This window comes from Mastigoproctus giganteus, chromosome 1 (genome assembly GCF_048544385.1).
Source record: "Mastigoproctus giganteus isolate SK-2022 chromosome 1, ASM4854438v1, whole genome shotgun sequence".
NCBI lineage: Eukaryota > Metazoa > Arthropoda > Arachnida > Uropygi > Thelyphonidae > Mastigoproctus > Mastigoproctus giganteus.
In genome coordinates this window covers 230,813,075-230,831,721 of record NC_143575.1, presented here as the reverse complement: position 1 = coordinate 230,831,721, position 18,647 = coordinate 230,813,075, and the positions used below count along the sequence as shown (strand labels likewise).

At 37.4% G+C, this 18,647-nt stretch overlaps 1 protein-coding gene across 4 annotated transcripts in view; it reads left to right on the top strand.

The window, feature by feature from the left end:
• The window catches only part of LOC150091589 (E3 ubiquitin-protein ligase arih1-like), a 268,953-nt gene that overhangs the window by 31,957 nt on the left and 218,349 nt on the right, over nt 1–18,647 (top strand). For all 4 annotated transcript variants that reach the window (XM_090384745.1, XM_090384752.1, XM_090384760.1 and 1 more), the window contains exon 2: nt 16,197–16,264. In XM_090384745.1, the coding sequence (XP_090240871.1) occupies nt 16,197–16,264 (68 nt within the window). The remainder of the gene's footprint in view (nt 1–16,196; nt 16,265–18,647) is intronic.

Below are 18,647 nucleotides of genomic sequence, written 5' to 3'. Positions count from 1 at the left end.
ATTAGTAGTGAATATTAGAGCAGTTGAAGCTGATTGAGCAGGGCAAGGGTTCTCAAAAAAAGGAAAGTGGAATGTAATGTGCTGTCATCAGCAAAACTATGGATAGGATTTCCGGTTAATCGAAGGTGGTCATTAATATACAAGAGGAAAAGAGTGGGGAGAAAGAACTGAACCTTGGGGGACACCAGCATTAGTGGAGAAGTTAGAAAACAGAGAGCCATCTACCATCATCCTCAGTGAGTGGTCAGAGAGAAAATGGGATAACCAATTACAAAAAGCAGTTTGAAAACCATAAGATGGAAGCTTGTTAAGAAGACCTTTATGCCAAACACGATCGAAAGCCTTTGAGATGTCAAGAGCAACTGCTTGTGTTTCACTGAACTTTTCCATTGAATTTGTCCATAAATGGATAAAATAAGCCAGAATATCACCAGTGGATTGACACTGACGGAATCCATACTGGTGATCATTGATTGGATGGAAAGTTTCTAGATAGTTTGAGTTGGTGGTTAATTGATTTCTCCATTACTTTAGAAAGAGTAGAAGTAACTGCAATGGGACGATAATTGAATGGGAGGGATTTGTTGCCCTTTTTAGGAACTGGCTGGATATGAGCAAATTTCCAAGCAGAAGGAAAAAGCCTTTTGGAATAAGAAAGTGAAAAAAGCGGCAAAAAACAGGAGCAAGTTCGGGAGCGCAGGTTTTGAAGAATAAGCGGAGAAATACCATAAAGACCTGGAGCTTTCTTAGCATCAAGGTTTGTCAAAATCCTTCTGACATCTTTTTGAGAGAAGACCACAGGAGGCATTGAATGGAGCATGTTGGGAATGGTGGGAGGTGTTTTACCAAGATCATCAATATGTAAGTTGGAAGAAAAATGGGATGCTAGTAGGTCTGCTTTATCCTCGGCTGAAGTGACAATAGAACCATCTGGTTTTGCCAGAGGTGGGAGCAGAGATGGGCAAGAGACCAGAATGCTCTGCTACCATTAGGGTAAGAAGCAAGTTTTATACTCTTAGCCTGTTAAAAATCTAGTTTGGACTGATTAATAACTACTTTAAAATTGTTGTGCACTCTGGTGTAGGCAGAAAATGAAAGGTGAAGTGTGGAATAAAGGATTTAATTCCTATAAGAATAATTTCACTGACATGATCTGAGCAAACGTTGAAATCGCAAGTTTTGAAACAGTAATCCAACCAAGGAAAAGAAGAAAATAAATCTCGCAGGTCATCCCATTTTGCATTCTTGTAATGCCAAACAACACAAGGTTGGGAATAGCCATGAGATAAAGGCTCCATTGGAGAAGAGACAATCACCATGTTGTGATCTGAGGTGCCTAAGGGGCCACTCGCTTTGACCACTTAGAAGGGTTGTTTATGAAAAAAAGATCAGGTGTGTTGGCTGTATGGTTAGGATTGTCCGGTATTCTGATAGATAAATGAACAATCTGTGTGAGGTCATTAGTAATTGCAAAAGCATCAACATCTTGACCAACTGGATCTGTGTGACTAAAAAACGGAAGCCAACTGGAGTTGTGAACATTAACACCACCACGGAAAGTTACCTCACTGTTAGGAAAGTTGGACTGGAGAAAGTCAAGTTGCAAAGAGAGGAAGTCAAAAAGTTCCATGTGATTAGTGGAGTTGGGAGAATCGTAGAGACAAATAATTTGACAGAATGAGGTAGAGAGATTAAGTCAGAGAAGATCGAAAAGAGGAGATTCCAAATTACTAAGTCTCTGACAGGGAATATCGGAACGCACATATGCACAAGTACCACCTTTGAGGCAAAAGGAATCATACAGCGAATAATTTGGGCAACTGAGATGAGTAGTGGTTGAATCAACTGATAGCTGAGATTCTATCATGAATTGTCTTTTCGTAGACAATTCATGATGTATTCAATTGAAGAAAAAGTGGGGGGGGGGGGACATGCTGTATAAAGTAATGAAATTTTTGGATATGGCTTACACATGGTAAGAATATACCCAGATGCTTGACATAACATGGCCTCGACAATGCACGAAGTGTATATGGTGTATACCCGTGTATACCCTCCATTCCAGCCCTACTTATGCATATGTCCATCCTGACATTCCTTGTCAAAGACAGTAATTTGGAATTTCCTCTTTTCAATCGTTTCTGGCTTAAAATCTCTCTAATCCATTCTGTCAAATTCAAATTCATCTGTTGCTTCTGGTGTTCTCCCAATTCCACTAATCACTTGGAACTCTTAACTTCCTCTCTTTGAAACTTGCCTATCAACAGTGAGGTAATTTTCCTTGGTGATTTTAACGACTCCAGCTGGCTTCCATTTTCTGGTCACACAGACCCAGCTGGTTGAGATGCTGAGGCTTTTGCATATACTAATGACCTTGCACAGATTATTTATTTACCTACCAGAATATCAGACAATCCTAATCACTCAGTCAATGCACTTGATCTTTTTCTCACAAACAAACCTTCTAAATACATGGTTGAGGTGAGTGGTCCTCTAGGCATCTCTGATCACATCTTGGTGATAGTCTTCTTCAGTGGAGCCTTTCTCTTGTGGCCATTCTCAACCTCATTTTGTTTGGCATTACAAGAATGCAAAATGAGATGATCTGCAAGATTTTTTTTTTTTTTTACTTCTTTTCCTTGGTGGATTACAGTTTCAAATCTTCTGATGTCAGCATTTGCTCAGATTATGTTGGTGAAATTATTCTTGTAGGGATGAAATCCTTTATTCTACACTCTACCTTAAAATCTCATCCTTTTCTAAACCTTGGTTTCCCAATAAATATTCTAAGGTGGTTCAAGATAAGAATGTTGCATATCGCAATTGGCTTGTATCCAAATCTCCAGGTTCATTTTCTGGCTACACCAAAGCGCGCAACAACTGCAAAGCAGTTATTAATCAGTTTAAACTACCAGGTTAAGATATAAAACTTACTTCTTGTCCAAATGGTAGTCAAGCATTCTGGTCTCTTGCCAAAGCTATTGGCTTCAACTTTTGTCCATCTATTTCTGCCTTTCTCAAAACCAGATGGTTCTGTTGCCACTTCAGCCAAAGATAAAGCTGACCTGTTGACATCCTACTTTTCTTCCAACTCATTTATTAATAATCTTGGTGAACCACTTCCTACCATTCCCAGTACATTCCATTCAATACCTCTTGTGGTTTTCCCTCAAAAGGATGTCAAAAGGATTTTGATCAATCTTGATGCTAAGACAGTTCCAGGTCCTGATGGTATTTCTCCAATTGTTCTCAAAACTTGTTCTACTGAACTTACTCCTGTTCTGTATTGCCTTTTTTCACTTTCTGATTCCAAAGCTGTTTTCCCTTTTTGCTTGGAAATTTAGTCATATTCAGCCAGTTCCTAAAATGGGTGACAAATCTCTCTCATCCATAATCATCCCATTACACCAGAGGTTCCCAAACTTTCTCGGTTCACGGCGCCCTTAGTGTCCCAGTAATGTTTTCACGCCACCCCTAAGCCAAAATAAATACCTAACACAGTGGTTTTCGACCTATTAATATATACCTATATAATAATTTTATTCTTTATATAGAGGTACTAAATAAAGATCAATTATAGATCACCACAAAATTAAAAAAATACAGTACAATGGAAACCATACACCATTTTCATAATGAAATAAATGTATAAATTTCAAATAATAATAACTTTAAGTAACTTAAACCCAAATTACATGGCACCCCAAGAATGTTGTTGTGGCACCCTGGCTGAAAACCACTGCATTACACTTATTTCTACCCTTTCTAAAGTAATGGGGCAATCAATTAATCATAACTCTTAAACTATCTAGAAACCTTCCATCTGATCAATGATCCTCAGTTTGTATTCCAGCAGTGTTGATCCATTGGTGATATTCTGGCTTTTGTTTTTCTATCTGTGGAAAAATTCAGTTGAAAAGTTTGAAACTCAAGCAGTTGCTCTTGACATTTCAAAGACTTTTGATCATGTCTGGCATAAAGGTCTTCTAAATAAGCTTCCATCTTATGGTTTGCCAACAGTTTTTTGTAACTATATCCAGTTTTCTCTCTGAACACTTACTGTGGGTGATGGTAGAAGACTGTCTTCTAACTACCCCAAGATTCAGTTCTTTCTCCTACTCTTTTCCTCTTGTAAGTAATGATCTTCTTCCATTAACTGGAAATCTTATCCATAGTTTTGCTGATAATAGCACATTGCATTCCGCCTTTCAGTTTGAGAAATCTTGCCCTGCAAAAACAGCTTCAACTTCTCGAATATCCGCTATCAATTCCTTAAATGCTGATCCTCCAGGTAATTCTCCAGTGGGACAAAAAAACTTAGTTGATTTGAATTCTAAAACTCAGTCCTGCCTTTTATCTCACAAAAAAAGATTTCTCTCTCTTAGCTTATCTTCAATGCAAGATCATATCTCTATCGGGGATTACCCTGACCTGTAATCTCTCTTGGCACAAGCAGATTACAAATATTGCTATCTCTGCATCTAAAAATCTGGGTTTTCTCTTTCACTCTTGGCCTTACTTTTCTTGCAAACAGCTGTTTACTCTGTACAAATTGCAAGTCCTCCCTACCTTGTAATGTTGTTCTCACATCTGGTGTGATGCCTCCCAAAACCTCTCTCAGGCTTCTAGATTCCATTCAAAAGAGAGCAGTTAGGTTAATTAATGATTCATTTCCAACAGTCTCTCCACTCTGTCTCATAGACATTGTTTCTGCTGCATGCCTTTTTTATAGATACTTCTGTGAGCACTGATCTTCTGAATTGGCTTCTATAATTCCTGCTCTCTCTTCCGAAGCAGCTTGAACACATGCTGCAATGAGTTACAGAATCAACTTTTTTCCTTCCTCATTTATTCATTCAATTTTGGTTTTCTGGTACAACCCTCCTTCATACTTATGCCCTAAAAATTATGATCTACAAATATTAGTCTAATATCAACAAGTATCTTAACCTTTAGCCCATGCACCATACTAAATACTTTAGCATTAGTAGAGGCATATGATGCAAGAAAGCAAGCTTATGCAGCATCAGCCAAAAAAAACGCTCCCATTCCACCCCTCCGTTTGTTCCAAATACCTGTCCAGCTCAGCTGAAACAATGAGCCTTAAATTTATTTAGGTTAACTTCCACAACAACAAGGGATAGGGGTCTGTTCCACCAATCAAGTTTGAAAAGTTTGGCTAAAGGCAAACTTCCACACATCTATCCTACATCTGTCTTTCCTCAATTTGAATTTATGCCCTCTTAGGTGATTATTCTGAGCAAGAGGAAGAATTCCATCAGCATTGAGCATGCTCAAACCATTCAAGGCTTTATACACCTCGCAGGTGCCTGGTCTCCAGACACTAATTTTCAAAACTTATGCCTTTCTTCGTAAGAGCAACCCTTTGTTCCATTCACTAATGTTGTGGCCCTTCTCTGTACTTGTTCCAACAACTCTACATCCTTCCTAAAATGAGGCCTCCAGACCTGTATACAGTACTCAAGGTGTGGCCTGACAATTGCCTTATACAAGGGGATCACCTCCTTGTCCCTGCTAGAAAAATTCCTGTATATCATTGACAAGATACCATGAGCTACTCTTGCAGACCATCTGCACTGTTCAGAAAGGTTTATATCTGCCTGCACAATTACCCCCAGTTCCTTTTCATTCTCTACCACTGTCAGTGTAGTACCATAGAGTTGATACGTTACTCTGGCGTTACTGCTTCCCATATGTAGTACTTTACATTTGTGAATGTTAAACTTCATTTGCCACCTCTCAGCCCATCTGCTCAACTTTTCTAGATCCTGTTGCAGCAGCGTACTGTCATTAGTGTTCTTAACAACCCTGCCAACCTTCGTATTGTCTGCAAACTTTGACGTTAAGCTTGATTTACCTTCGATATCATTTATAAATACAGAAGACAACAATGGACCCAACACTGAACCTGAGGGACTCCGGTAATAACATTAGTCCATGATGAGCAGTGTCCATTGATTACCACTCTGTCTTCTCCCACTCAACCATCCCTTTATCCATTGCAGCAATTGGCCTCCAGTGCCACACTGCTCCAATTTGTTCAGCAGTCTTCCATGTGCAACAGTATCAAAAGCCTTTCTAAAATCGAAATATATGATATCAAAGTATCCAATCAAATTGGTTAGGCAAGACTTCCACCTAAAACCATGCTGTGTCCGAGCTATAACTGAAGTCTTGTTTAGATGATCCAGCAGTGCTTCTTTAACCAGTGCCTCCATTAATTTTCCTGGAATGGAAGTCAAACTAACAGGTCTATAATTACTTGTGTCGCCCTTTGATCCTCCTTTGTGAATTGGGGTCACATTTGCACATCTATGGGTACCTCCCCTGAGACCAAAGAAGCTCTCACAATTATGGCTAAGGGTTTGCTTACTTCCTTTGCTGCCACCTTTAATATAACTGGATAGATCCCATCCACCCTGGGTGCCTTTTTTATGTTTATCTTCAACAATTTCTCCTCCATTTTCCTCTCAGTTATTACAAAATCATCTAGCTCACTGCCAGAGTTTAATTCACCTCTGACATTCTCCTCCCTGAATAACTCCTCATGTGTGAATGTAGATGCAAAATACTTGTTTAGTTTGGTTCTAGGTTCTAATACCCTTTGTTTGAGGTTTTTATAAAAAAAAAAAAAAAATGCCACCACATGCACACAGCTACTCACTCTGTACAAATATCAAATCCCCACCCCACCACCATGGAATATTGTTCTCATATCCAGGGCAGTGCCTCCATAAACTTTCTCAGGTTTCTATACTTCATTCAAAAGAGGGAATTTAGATTAATTAATTATCCATCTCTTACAAAGTCTCTCCACTCTTTCTCATAGAAGTTCTGTTTCTGCTGCATGCCTTTTCTATAGATAATTCCACTGGCATTGTTCTTTTGAATTTGCTTCTATAATTGGCCTTCTCTCTTCCAAACAACTGATCATGTGCCACAGTAAGCATCCTTTTACTCCAGCTTGAAACTCACTTAACCAAATTTTCTTCTACCTCATTTATTCCTTCAACTTGTTTTCTGGAACTTGTTCTCTTCATGTATTTCCTAAAAATTACAAATCCTCTTTCGTGTCAACAAGTATCCTCTTTTATCTTTTCAACCTTTAACTCATGTATAGTACTGAGTACTATATGTTCTAATACCTTTTGTGTTTGTGGTTTTTCATTAAAAAAAAAAAACAAACTTATCACGTGGCTGTATAATATGTAGGCCGTATGAACCCTGACCAGATAGAAACAGGACTTCAGATCAGTACTCTTGATCTGATTATCAGCAGTGATTCTTTATGCATTAAGAATCTTCAGATGAAAGGACCATTAGGTGGCAGTAATCACAGGATATTGATGTAGGAGTTACTTAAAGATGTAACTTTGAAAAAGAGCTTTTGCTTTCGTAAAGGTGACTTCAGTAGTCTCAGGCAGATTTTAAATGCCATGCAGTGGGATCAACTGATCAAGTTACCAACAGTAAATTCTAAAAGGAAAATGTTTAGGGATATAGTCGCAGAAGCTGCTAGGCATTTTATATCAATTAAGAGATACTTTTCAAGGCTTAGACCTAATGGATGTCAGATGTACTGATGAGACTTATGGCGGAGAAGAAGAATGCATGGGATTCATATAAATTATCAGCTGAAGCATGTAGTAGATATAAACTAGTCTGCAATCAAGTCACAAAGTAGGTTAGGCAAGCTAAGGCAGATTATGAGAAATCTCTGGCAAAGAATGCAAAAGATAAACAGCGAAGACTTGTTTACATGTGTAAACACTAGAAGGAAGGGAATGAACCACATTAGTCTGTTAAATATGAATGGTTTAACTGTTGAGGAACCTTCTCAGATTGTTGACAAACTGAACAGGTATTTTTGTATCTGTATTCATATATGAGGTGGGAAGGCCAGAAGTGTATCAAGTTCTGACAGGAGAGTAAAGTGGAAGAGAAATTGTTGAAACTAAATGTAAAAAAGGCACTTGAGGTGAACAGGAGCTATCCAGTTATATTAAGGGAGGCAGCAAACCTTAAGCGTAATTATAAGAGCATCCTTAGATTTGGGGGAGGCTCCTATGGACTGGAGAAGTGCAAGTGTACAAAGGGAGATCACAGGATGATATGAGTAATTACAGACCTGTTAGCTTGATTTCTTTTCCATGGAAAATAATGGAGTCATTCAAAAAGTAATATAGGACCATCACATTGCTGCACAGGGAAGCAGTTATACTGCAGTCACAGCATGGATTTGTTGGAAGGGTGGTCTTCTGTGACCAATCTGATTGGATACTGTGGTGCAGTAACAAAGTAACTAACTTGATGCAAAAAAGATAATTTTGACATCATACTTAGGTTTCAGAAAAGCCTCTGATCATGGGTATCCACAGAAAATTTTCCAGGGGGGGGGGGCAAAGCTTGGAGACAAATAATTACATCAATAAATTTTTATTTAATTTTTTAAATAATTATTAAATTATTTAATTAAACAAGTAGATTATAGAATACAGTATTGCATCAATACAAAAACACATAATGTATATAAATTTAAAATATAAAGGAAACAAGAATTAATATAGATAGATAGATAATAATAACTTCAATAATCACGTATCGTATAAGAATTGAATTCTCTGTCTATCACTTGCAAACCTGTTGATGACATTTTCAATAAATTTTTTCTTTACCGCTTCCTCTTCTAGTTTCTTCCTGAGCACACTAATCATACATAAATCTGATAAGCAAGTTTCTGAGACAGTGGACACCTTAACATGGAAGACTGCTGCACAAATTGGAGCAGTGTGACATTGGAGGCAAATTGCTGCTGTGGATAAAGGGGTGGCTGAGGGGGAGAAGACAGTGGTAATCAATGGACACTGCTCGTCGTGGACTAATGTTATTAGTGGAGTCCCTCAGGGCTCAGTGTTGGGTCCATTATTGTTTTCTGTATTCATAAATGATATTGATGATGGTATATCAAGCTTAATGTCGAAGTTTGCAGACGATACAAAGGTAGGCAGGGTTGTCAAGGACACTACTGACACTATGCTACTGCAACAGGATCTGGAAGGGTTGAGCAGATGGGCTGAGAGGTGGCAAATGAAGTTTAACATTGACAAATGTAAAGTACTACACATGGAAAACAGCAACCCCAGAGCAACGTATCAACTCTGTGGTACTACACCGACAGTGGTAGAGAATGAAAGGGATCTGGGGGTGGTTGTGCAAGCAGATATGAAGTTCTCTGAGCAGTGCAGATGGGCTGCAAGAGTAGCTCATGGTGTATTGTCAATGATATATAGGAATTTTTCTAGCAGGGATAAGGAGGTGATTATTCCCTTGTATAAGGCAATGGTCAGGCGACACCTAGAGTACTGTATACAGGTATGGAGGCCTCATTTCAAGAAGGATGTAGAGCTGCTGGAACGAGTACAGAGAAGGGCAACAAGATTAGTGAATGGAACAAAGGGGTGCTCTTACGAAGAAAGGCTTAAGTTTTGCAAATTACAGTGTCTGGAGACTAGGCACCAGCAAGGTGATCTGATAGAGGTGTATAAAGCCTTGAATGGTTTGAGCATGCTCAATGCTGATGGGATTCTTCCTCTTGCTCAGAATAATCACCTGAGAGGGCATAAATTCAAATTGAGGAAAGACAGATGTAGGATAGACGTCGGAAATTTGCCTTTAGCCAGCGGGTGGTTGGTTGGTGGAACAGACTTCCATCCCTTGTCGTGGAAGTTGATAGCCTAAATAAGTTTAACGCTCAGCTGGACAGGTATTTTGAACGAACAGAGGGGTGAAGTGGAAGTGGGGGTTTTTTTTTTTTTTTTTTTTGGCTGATGCTGCATAAGCTTGCTTTCTTGCATCAAATGCCTCTACTAATGCTAATGTTTTAACACGGCTCAACTTCTTTCAATGGTACAGGTCGTAACATGTAATGTCATACCAATAGTTATTGCCAAATTAATAGAAGGGAAATAGTCGCTATGTACCAAAACTTCTGGTAAAGTTTGGGGAATATCAGTCGGTGAACCAAAAACAGGAACAAGTGTTTTATTGCTGCAATAGATGAAACACATGTTCTATGGTTACCCCGCTGAGGGCCAAAACCGGCCAACCCGTAATAAAAATTTAAGGCAGACAAAGCGTCCTGTGGTCAAGGATGTAAGGTTACATATCTCAATCACTTTTACGATTATAATTTGTGGAATTTTTACTCAATTCCAGGGAGGGGCAAGTGCTCCTTTTGCCCCCCCCTCCTCTGCGAATGCCCATGCCTCTGATATTGTTCTACCTAAAAACTGATATGCATATTGTAACACTGTGGCATAAGGTCAAGTTACCCTTATGGATAAAGGGGTTAGAAAACAGAGTTATCAGTGGGCACTGCTCTTTGACATATGTTAGTAGTAGCATCAAGGGTCCACTGCTGGGCTCATTGTTTTCAGTATTTATTAATGATATTGATGAAGGCATATCATGTCTAATGTCTAAGTTTGCAGGTGATGCAAAGGTTGGGTGGTTAATGACAGTAAAGAGGATATGCTACTGCAACGAGCTCTGGATAAATTAATTAGATGGACTGAGAAGTAGCAATTGAAGCAAGGTGCTTCATACAAGTAGCGGTAATCCCAGATTAAGATACCCAACTGTGTGGTACTAACATTTGAATTCTAATTTACATTTCATTGATTTTTTGCTGATGTTAGATACTGTTTTCCTTAGGGATATTTTCTCGTTATATTCTTTCTTTTTTAGCATTAGCATTAGTAGAGGCATATGATGCAAGAAAGCAAGCTTATTCAGCATCAGCCAAAAAAAAAAAAAAAAAAACCACTACTCCCATTTCACCCCTCCGTTCGTTCGAAATAACTGTCCAGCTGAGCCTTAAATTTGTTTAGGCTATCAACTTCAACAACAAGCGATGGGAGTCTATTCCACAAACCAACTGCCCGCTGGCTAAAGGCAAATTTCCGCACATCTATCCGACATCCGTCCTTCCTCAATTTGAATTTATGCCCTCTCAGGTGATTATTCTGAGCAAGAGGAAGAATCCCATCGGCATTGAGCATGCTCAAGCCATTCAAAGCCTTATACACCTCTATCAGATCACCATCATTTCATTTTTCCATCATTCCATCTATCATTTTTATTACAGTGATGTAGTATTCTTTGAAAATCATTTTCAGCTATTAGTATTTGCCTGTTTAATGTCATTCTGCTTGTTGGATGTTGCCTGTATCATCAGTATCCAGAAAGAAATTGGATAGTGTTATACTGTACAACTATTTTTTTAAAATAAAAAATAGCTTAGTATTATTGTTTTGTGAATTATATAAAAAATATGCCATGGGTCACTTTGTAAGGATCTGTATATTGATATTTTTACTTTACACATCCTGATTACTGATGTGGCAGTTCTTTGGCACAATTATGTCAATGTGCTCCTGTTAGGCTGCCTCCTGAATATGGCATACAGGTTTGGAAACCTGTATGCCATATTCAGGAGGCAGGTTTGGAAACCTGTATGCCATATTCAGGTTTCTAAGCCTGTATGCCAATAAATGATTTTTTTATGTTATAAATGGGGTTATTTTTTTTCAGTAGTTGTGTGTGTAGACTAAATATAAATTTACCTGCCTGCTAGAGGGTTAAAGAGGAGTTAGACAAATACTTGAAAGAAATAGATAAATGAAGGGAGAGAAGGTAACATAGTAGTAGTGGTAAATGATGCAAGAAAGCAAGCTTATATAGCATCAGTCAAAAAAAAAACAAAACAAAAAAAACTTTGCTCATCCTTATAGAATTTGTTTATTTCTTCCTTGAATCAATGCAAACCTTCCACAACAACAGATGGAAGCCTAATACAACAATCAACCACTCACTGGCAGGAGGCAAACTTCTGCACATCTATCCTGCAGCCATCCTTTCTCAACTTAAATTTATGCCCCCCATATATGTGTGTAGTCTCAGTAAGAGGAAAAATGCCATTAAGGCTGTGAATAGTTTGAGCTTACTCAATTTACACCTCAGTCAGATCACCCTGCAAGCATTTAGTTTCAGATCTAGTTTGCAGAACTGAAGCCTTTCTAGGTAAGAGCACCCTTTTGTTCCCTTCATCAATCTGGTTGCCCTTCTGTGCACTTGTTCCAGCAGATCTACATTACTTCCTAAAGTGAGACCTCTAGCCCTTTATACAATATTATAGATGCCTAACCATGGCCTTGTACAAGGGGATAATCACCTCCTTATCCCTACTAGAAAAGTTTCTGTATATCATTGACAAAACCTCATGAGCTGTCCTGGTCTTTTTCATTTTCTACTACCTGATGTGTAGTTCCACACAGTTAAGTTACTGCTACCCATATGCAGTATCTTGCATTGGTCAATGTTAAACTTCAACTGCCATTTCTCAGCTTGACCTAATTTTTCTAAATCTTGTTGCAGTTGCATACCATCATTACTGTTGTTAACCATCCTGCCAACTTTTCTATCATTTGCAAACTTTGACATTAAGCCTGATATATACCTTCATCAGTATCATTAACAAATATTGAAAACAACAATGGGCCCAGCACTGCAACACAATTTAGAAAAATTAATAAATATTTATTAATATTTAGAAAAATTAATAAAAATGATTTAGAAAAATTAATAAAAATAATTTAGAAAAATTAATAAATATTGAAAACAACAATGGGCCCAATACTGAACCCTGGGGAATTCCACTGATAACATTAGTCCATGAAGAGCACTCTGTCTTCTTGCATGTAACCATCCCTTTATCCATAGCAATAACTTGCCTTTAATGCTACATTGCACCAGTTTGTAAAGCAGTCTTTTATGTGCAACAGTATGAAAAGCCTTCGTGAAATCGGAGTATATGATATCAAAATTATTTTTGCATCCATTCTTGGTCACTGCATCATAGTAACCTATCAGATTGATTAGACAAGACCACCCCTTAAAAAATCCATGCTGTTACTGTAGTATAATTGCTTTCCTGTCCAGATGGTCCTGCATTACTTCTTTAACCAGTGACTCCATTAATTTCCCTGGAACAGATGTTAAGCTGACAGGCCTGTAATTACTCATGTCACCTTTTTGATCCTCCTTTAAGAATTGGGAATGCATTCACACATCTCCTGGCACTTTGCTGTCCTGGGGTAGTTTCCTTATGGGAAATAAACAGGTGATTATAATAATAATAATAATCTCCAGTGCATAGAGACCTCCTCTGAATCCAAGCATGCTTTCATAATTATGGCTAAGGTTAAATGAAGTTTGCTCACCTCCTTTGCTGCCTCCCTTAATATGATTGGATAGATCCCAGGTGCCTTTTTTACGTTCAGTTTCAACAATTTCTTTTCCACTTTCCTCTCAGTTATCACAAAGTCATTTAGCTTCCTGTTAGTTTGATAAATGTCTGACAACCTCTCCCATAAAGAATTCCTCATGAGAAGACAGAGTGGTATTGATTACCATACTGTCTTCTCCCACCCAATAATCCTTTAATCCATTGTAGCACCTTGCCCTTAATACCATACTGCTCCAATTTGTACAGTAGTCTTCCATGTGCAACACTATCAAAAGCTTTCCTGAAATCCAAGTATATGATATCAAAATTATTTTTTGCATCCAGATCCTTTGTGACAACATCATAGTACCCATTCAAATTGGTCAGACAAAACTTCCCCTTAACAAACCCATGCTGTGTCTGAACTGTAACTACTGTCTTGTCTAGATGATCCTGCAGTGCTTCTTTAACCAGTGATTCCATTATTTTCCCCTGAATAGAAGTTAAACTAACAGGTCTATAATTACTCTTTGTTACCTTTCGATCCCCCTTTGTGAATTGAAAACATTTGTACATCTCCAGTCCATGGGGACCTACCCTGAGTCCAATGACATCCTCATAATAATGGGTAAGGGCCTGCTTACTTCCTTTGCTGCCTCCTTTAATATAACTGGATAGATCCCATCCACCCCAGGTGCCTTCTTTATGTTTAACTTCAGCAATTTCTCTTCCACTTTGCTCTTAATTATTAAAAAATCATTTGGCTCCCTGCCAGAGTTGGATAAACTTCTGGCATTCCCCTCCCTGAATAACTCATGTGTGAATGTAGATGCAAAACACCCATTCAGTTTGTTAGCTACCAGAATCATCAACAGTCGAACCATCGATATCAAGTTCACCAATCTGATTCATCCCTTCCTTCTAGAGTTTATATAAGTAAAGAAGTCTTTACTGTTTTTTTTTTTTTTTTTTTTGTATCCTTTGCCAAAGATTTCTCATGATCTGCCTTTGCTTGCCTAACCTCCTTTGTCACTTGATTACATACTATCTTATATCCACCATAGGCATCTGTATCTCCTGATAATTTATATGTTCCTATGCATTTTTCTTCTCTGCCATGAATCTCATTAGTTCATCTGACATCCATTTAGGCCTTAACCTTGAACAGTATTTCTTAGTTGGTATGAAAAGCCTAGCAGCTTCCAAGATTAATTTCTTGAATGCTTCTCATTTAGAATTTGCTGTTGGTAACATCATCAGTTGATCCCACTGTGTAGAATTTAAAAAAGTGATGGAGGCTAGGCAAACAAAGTCAGTTTACGAAAAACTTGAGTATTTTTAAACCAAAATTATTAATATATATTATAATAATTTTTATTATTATTATAACATTTAGAAATATTAAACGTTACTATAGTTGTGTTATATATAATTAATAATCTTGCACTTAAGCATTTTAGTATTTTTGATGTGTATATGAGGTATGGCAATAAAGTTTCCAGATTGGAGTAATAAAAAGAATACAAAGTGAACGAGTTAAAAAATGGTTTTATTTTTATTCAAAGTAATCACCACCTGATCGAATGCAGTTACACCATTGTAAAAGTTCCTGAAAAGAATCAGCAAAGGTTCTCAGAGAAACACTGTTCATCAGTTATATTTTTATTTATTTTCTCATTGTCCTGAAATCTTTCCTTTGAGGGCTGTTTTTTTACCTTAGGAAAGAGGAAGACGTCCACTGGTGCTAGATCAGGAGAGTAGGGTGGATGGTTAACCTATATAATGCCATGTTTTGTTAGAAATGTTTTCACATTGTGTTGAATGGGTGGGAGCATTCCTGTGCAACAAGAACTAACTGCCTTTCTTTTGAAATTGTGGCCCCACCTGGGAAATGCACTTCAGTAGTCTTTGAAGCACTTGTACATAGAATGCAGAAATGATTCCCTCCTCTTCAGGTACAAATTCCTTGTGAATCACACCCTGTTTGTTGAAAAACATGATCAGCATCATCTTGATCCTGGACTTCTGTGAACAAAACTTTTTGGGCCTTAGTGATGATTTTGAAGTCCACTGCATGCTCTGAGCCTTCATCTCTTGGTCATACTATAACACACAACACTCATCTGCAGCAGTGATAGTACAATCAAGAAAATCAGGCATGTCTTGATGAGTCTTAATGAAGTCTTAGCACGATGGCACTCTTTGCTGCTTCTACTTATACATGAAGCTGATGGCACAGATTTTCCACAGACATTCATTTTCTCTAAATATTCATGCAAAATTTGATGAATCATCTCCTTATTCATATCCAACTCATCAGCCATTATTCTGAGGGTCAAATGATGATCCTTTGCCGCAACTTCCCAAACTTTTTCAGCAGTTCTCATTTCAAGAGACTGTCCAGTGTCAACTTCTTGGTTCATTGCGAACATCCTCATGGCCCTCTTTGAATTGCTTATACCATTCAAACACACTGGAATGACAACATTTCATCACCATAAATAGTTAACATTTCTGTTGCAGATTTTCCCAGTTTAAAGCAAAATTTGGTATGCCATTATGTAGGTTAAATTCTTTATTATATAATAAACATTATACAAAATTTTTAGAATAAAGTACTTTATTTGACTTCTGTAAGTAGAATGGTCTGGTAAACTCCTATTTATATGCTTTTCCTTAGTGTGAGACACTTCCAGTTTTGGTTTTCCTGACATTGAGAAAAAGCCTATAAATGAGATGTTTAAGTACCTATATTCCTCTACTCAATGATAAAAGTAGGATTTTTTTATAAATTTGGTTTGATTTTTTTTATGGTGTTTTTTCATTAATATCAAATATTAATATTTTATAACAGTGATCATTAGACCTGTTTTCTTTTAATTTATTCCAGATTCCTCCAACAACAACCAGAATTCTTCTCAATCACTTTAAATGGGATAAAGAGAAATTATATGAAAGGTAGAGATGATTGATTTTCCTTCGATAACTTTAATATGTCCTATCATTGCATATGTTTTACAATTAGAAATCTCTATTTAGAAGAAAATATTTCTTATTTATGTTTTCAGATATATTCTGAAAGTACTTTTTATAAGCATAGTATCATCCAAACAATAAGTTAGAACTGAGAGTTATTTGTTCCTTAAGTGTGTAGCAAGTTATCATATTGATGCTTTCTGTACTTAATAAAAAAAATAGTAAATCTGCTAAATAAAAATTTCAATTTTTTTTTTTTATAGGAAAACACAATGTTTTCAGTTACTTATACAATTTTAGCAAAGAGCTTTTTTACTTTTGAAATGCATTGCAACAAATAAACATCTTATGTATGGAAACAAATCTTTTTGCATATTATAATTAAAAAAACAAATTTTTCTTTATATCTTTCTTTATGCTGAAATTGCCAGAATTTTTTACCTTTCAGCATCCACTAATATGGGCATCAATTTCTAATTTCCATTTATGGAAGGCAGGAATGCATATTGGTTCAAATATAAAATAGAGAAAGACAGAATAAGAAAAAATAGAATAAGTACAAAAAATCCCTTAGCTAAATTTATTTTGTTTCTGAGCTTACTGTTTCACATATTAAGCATTCATTGACTATGTTAGTTTTAAAATTTGATTAAAAAGAAAGATAATTTATTCATCTCTCATCTGAGGAACCAGTTTTAATTCAACTAATTGAACTGTAGCTTCCTGTATGTGAACTAGGTATACTCAGAACAGATATAAAACCAGTGCATAAACTCGTCAAAAAATGATAGGGAAAATTAAAGTACAAACTCATTATGTAAGGGCAGGATTGCTAATTCATATAACCAATCTTTACAAATTTCCCAAAATATAGGCATCACCTCCATAAATTAGGATCTGGGGAGGGGTGAATATAACATGTATACTATATTGTCAAAAGTGCCCTCAGGATTTGGAATAAATGAACCATATCTGCCATCTACATATATGGAATAGATGTAAAAGCAATTCTTCATGCTTGAAGCAATCAGATCAATGAAATACTGGGAGTGGATAAAGACATTGAACACAGTGACTTCCAGTGGCAGGGGAGGGGGGGGGAGTAATCATAGAATGCCATATTAGCCATCAATTGTTTATGCCATTGCAGGAAAATTGCAATAACCTAGATCAATGGCAGTGATATAATCACCAAATGGAAACATCATATGCTGCTACAGCTGGGAAACATTTCTGTAGACTGCAGAAATTGATGGAAAGAGACCACAGGGTGCTCAGAAGAGTGGTATGTAGATCTCATCAACCAGGAATTTGGGAAGGCCACAGGAACTGATATTACTGCAAGGGCAATATGTAGGGAGTTGATAGTATATCAGCATTTTATGGAAGCGCTGCAGCATACAAAAGAAACATCATAGTATGTAAAGTGCAGCATTGCCTTTCCTGTTGTACAATCCATTGTTATTGGTCCCTGAAACATTGGAAAGATGTTATGGAGTGACAAAATGTGGTTTTTCCAATGTTGATGGCCTAGTATTGGGCTAGTGGTGCATGAAGAACATTATTTAATGGTGTCAACCTAACTGCAGTTTGCATCTGGTATTGTTTCTTGTGGCTTGGTCTTGGACTGTTGGCCTTCATACCTTGAATAGTGAATGCCATGTGGTGCACTGATATTCTGGACAGTTATCTTCTCTTCATATACTGGGGAAGCTGTATGGGGAGGGCCTTTTTCTCTTTCAGTATGACAGTATATACCACTTAGCTTGTAGTGACTTGATTGAAACACTAGTGCTCAAAGCATCACTGGCCTGCCTTCAGTACTGATTTTTAACCCCACAGAGCACCTTTGGGGTGAATTAGAATGTTGACTTTGAGCACGGCTAACACACCTGCAGTCATTAGCTTAATTGACTGCTGTATTGAAGGAGGAATGGACCGAAATACTTTGTCCTGTCATCAAAAAATTGGTTACCAACAAGGATACAGTGTGCAGCTAAGGTCAGAGATGGAGCAACATATTAAATATTGCGTCAATAAAATTTTTTTTTTTTTGCAACGTGCAGATATCTTGTTTCTTTGCAGAATAGTGTATTTCTGTTTTTGATTAGGATTGAATTATTAGTTTTCAGTAGCCATAACTTTTTTTTAAAGAAGATATAGGTGTATAAAGGCCTCTGTAGCTGAGTGATCAGGAGTGGGAGTGCAGTAACGTATGCTATTTGAGTAGACTGGGGTTCAAGCCCCTCACTGCTAAATACGGTCGATCTGCCAACTTGCACTGGACCAGCGTGGCAGATTATGGTCCCTTTCCCTCAACATGAATTGTTGAGGAGGTTTCCATCCTGCAGCAGATTGATAATGG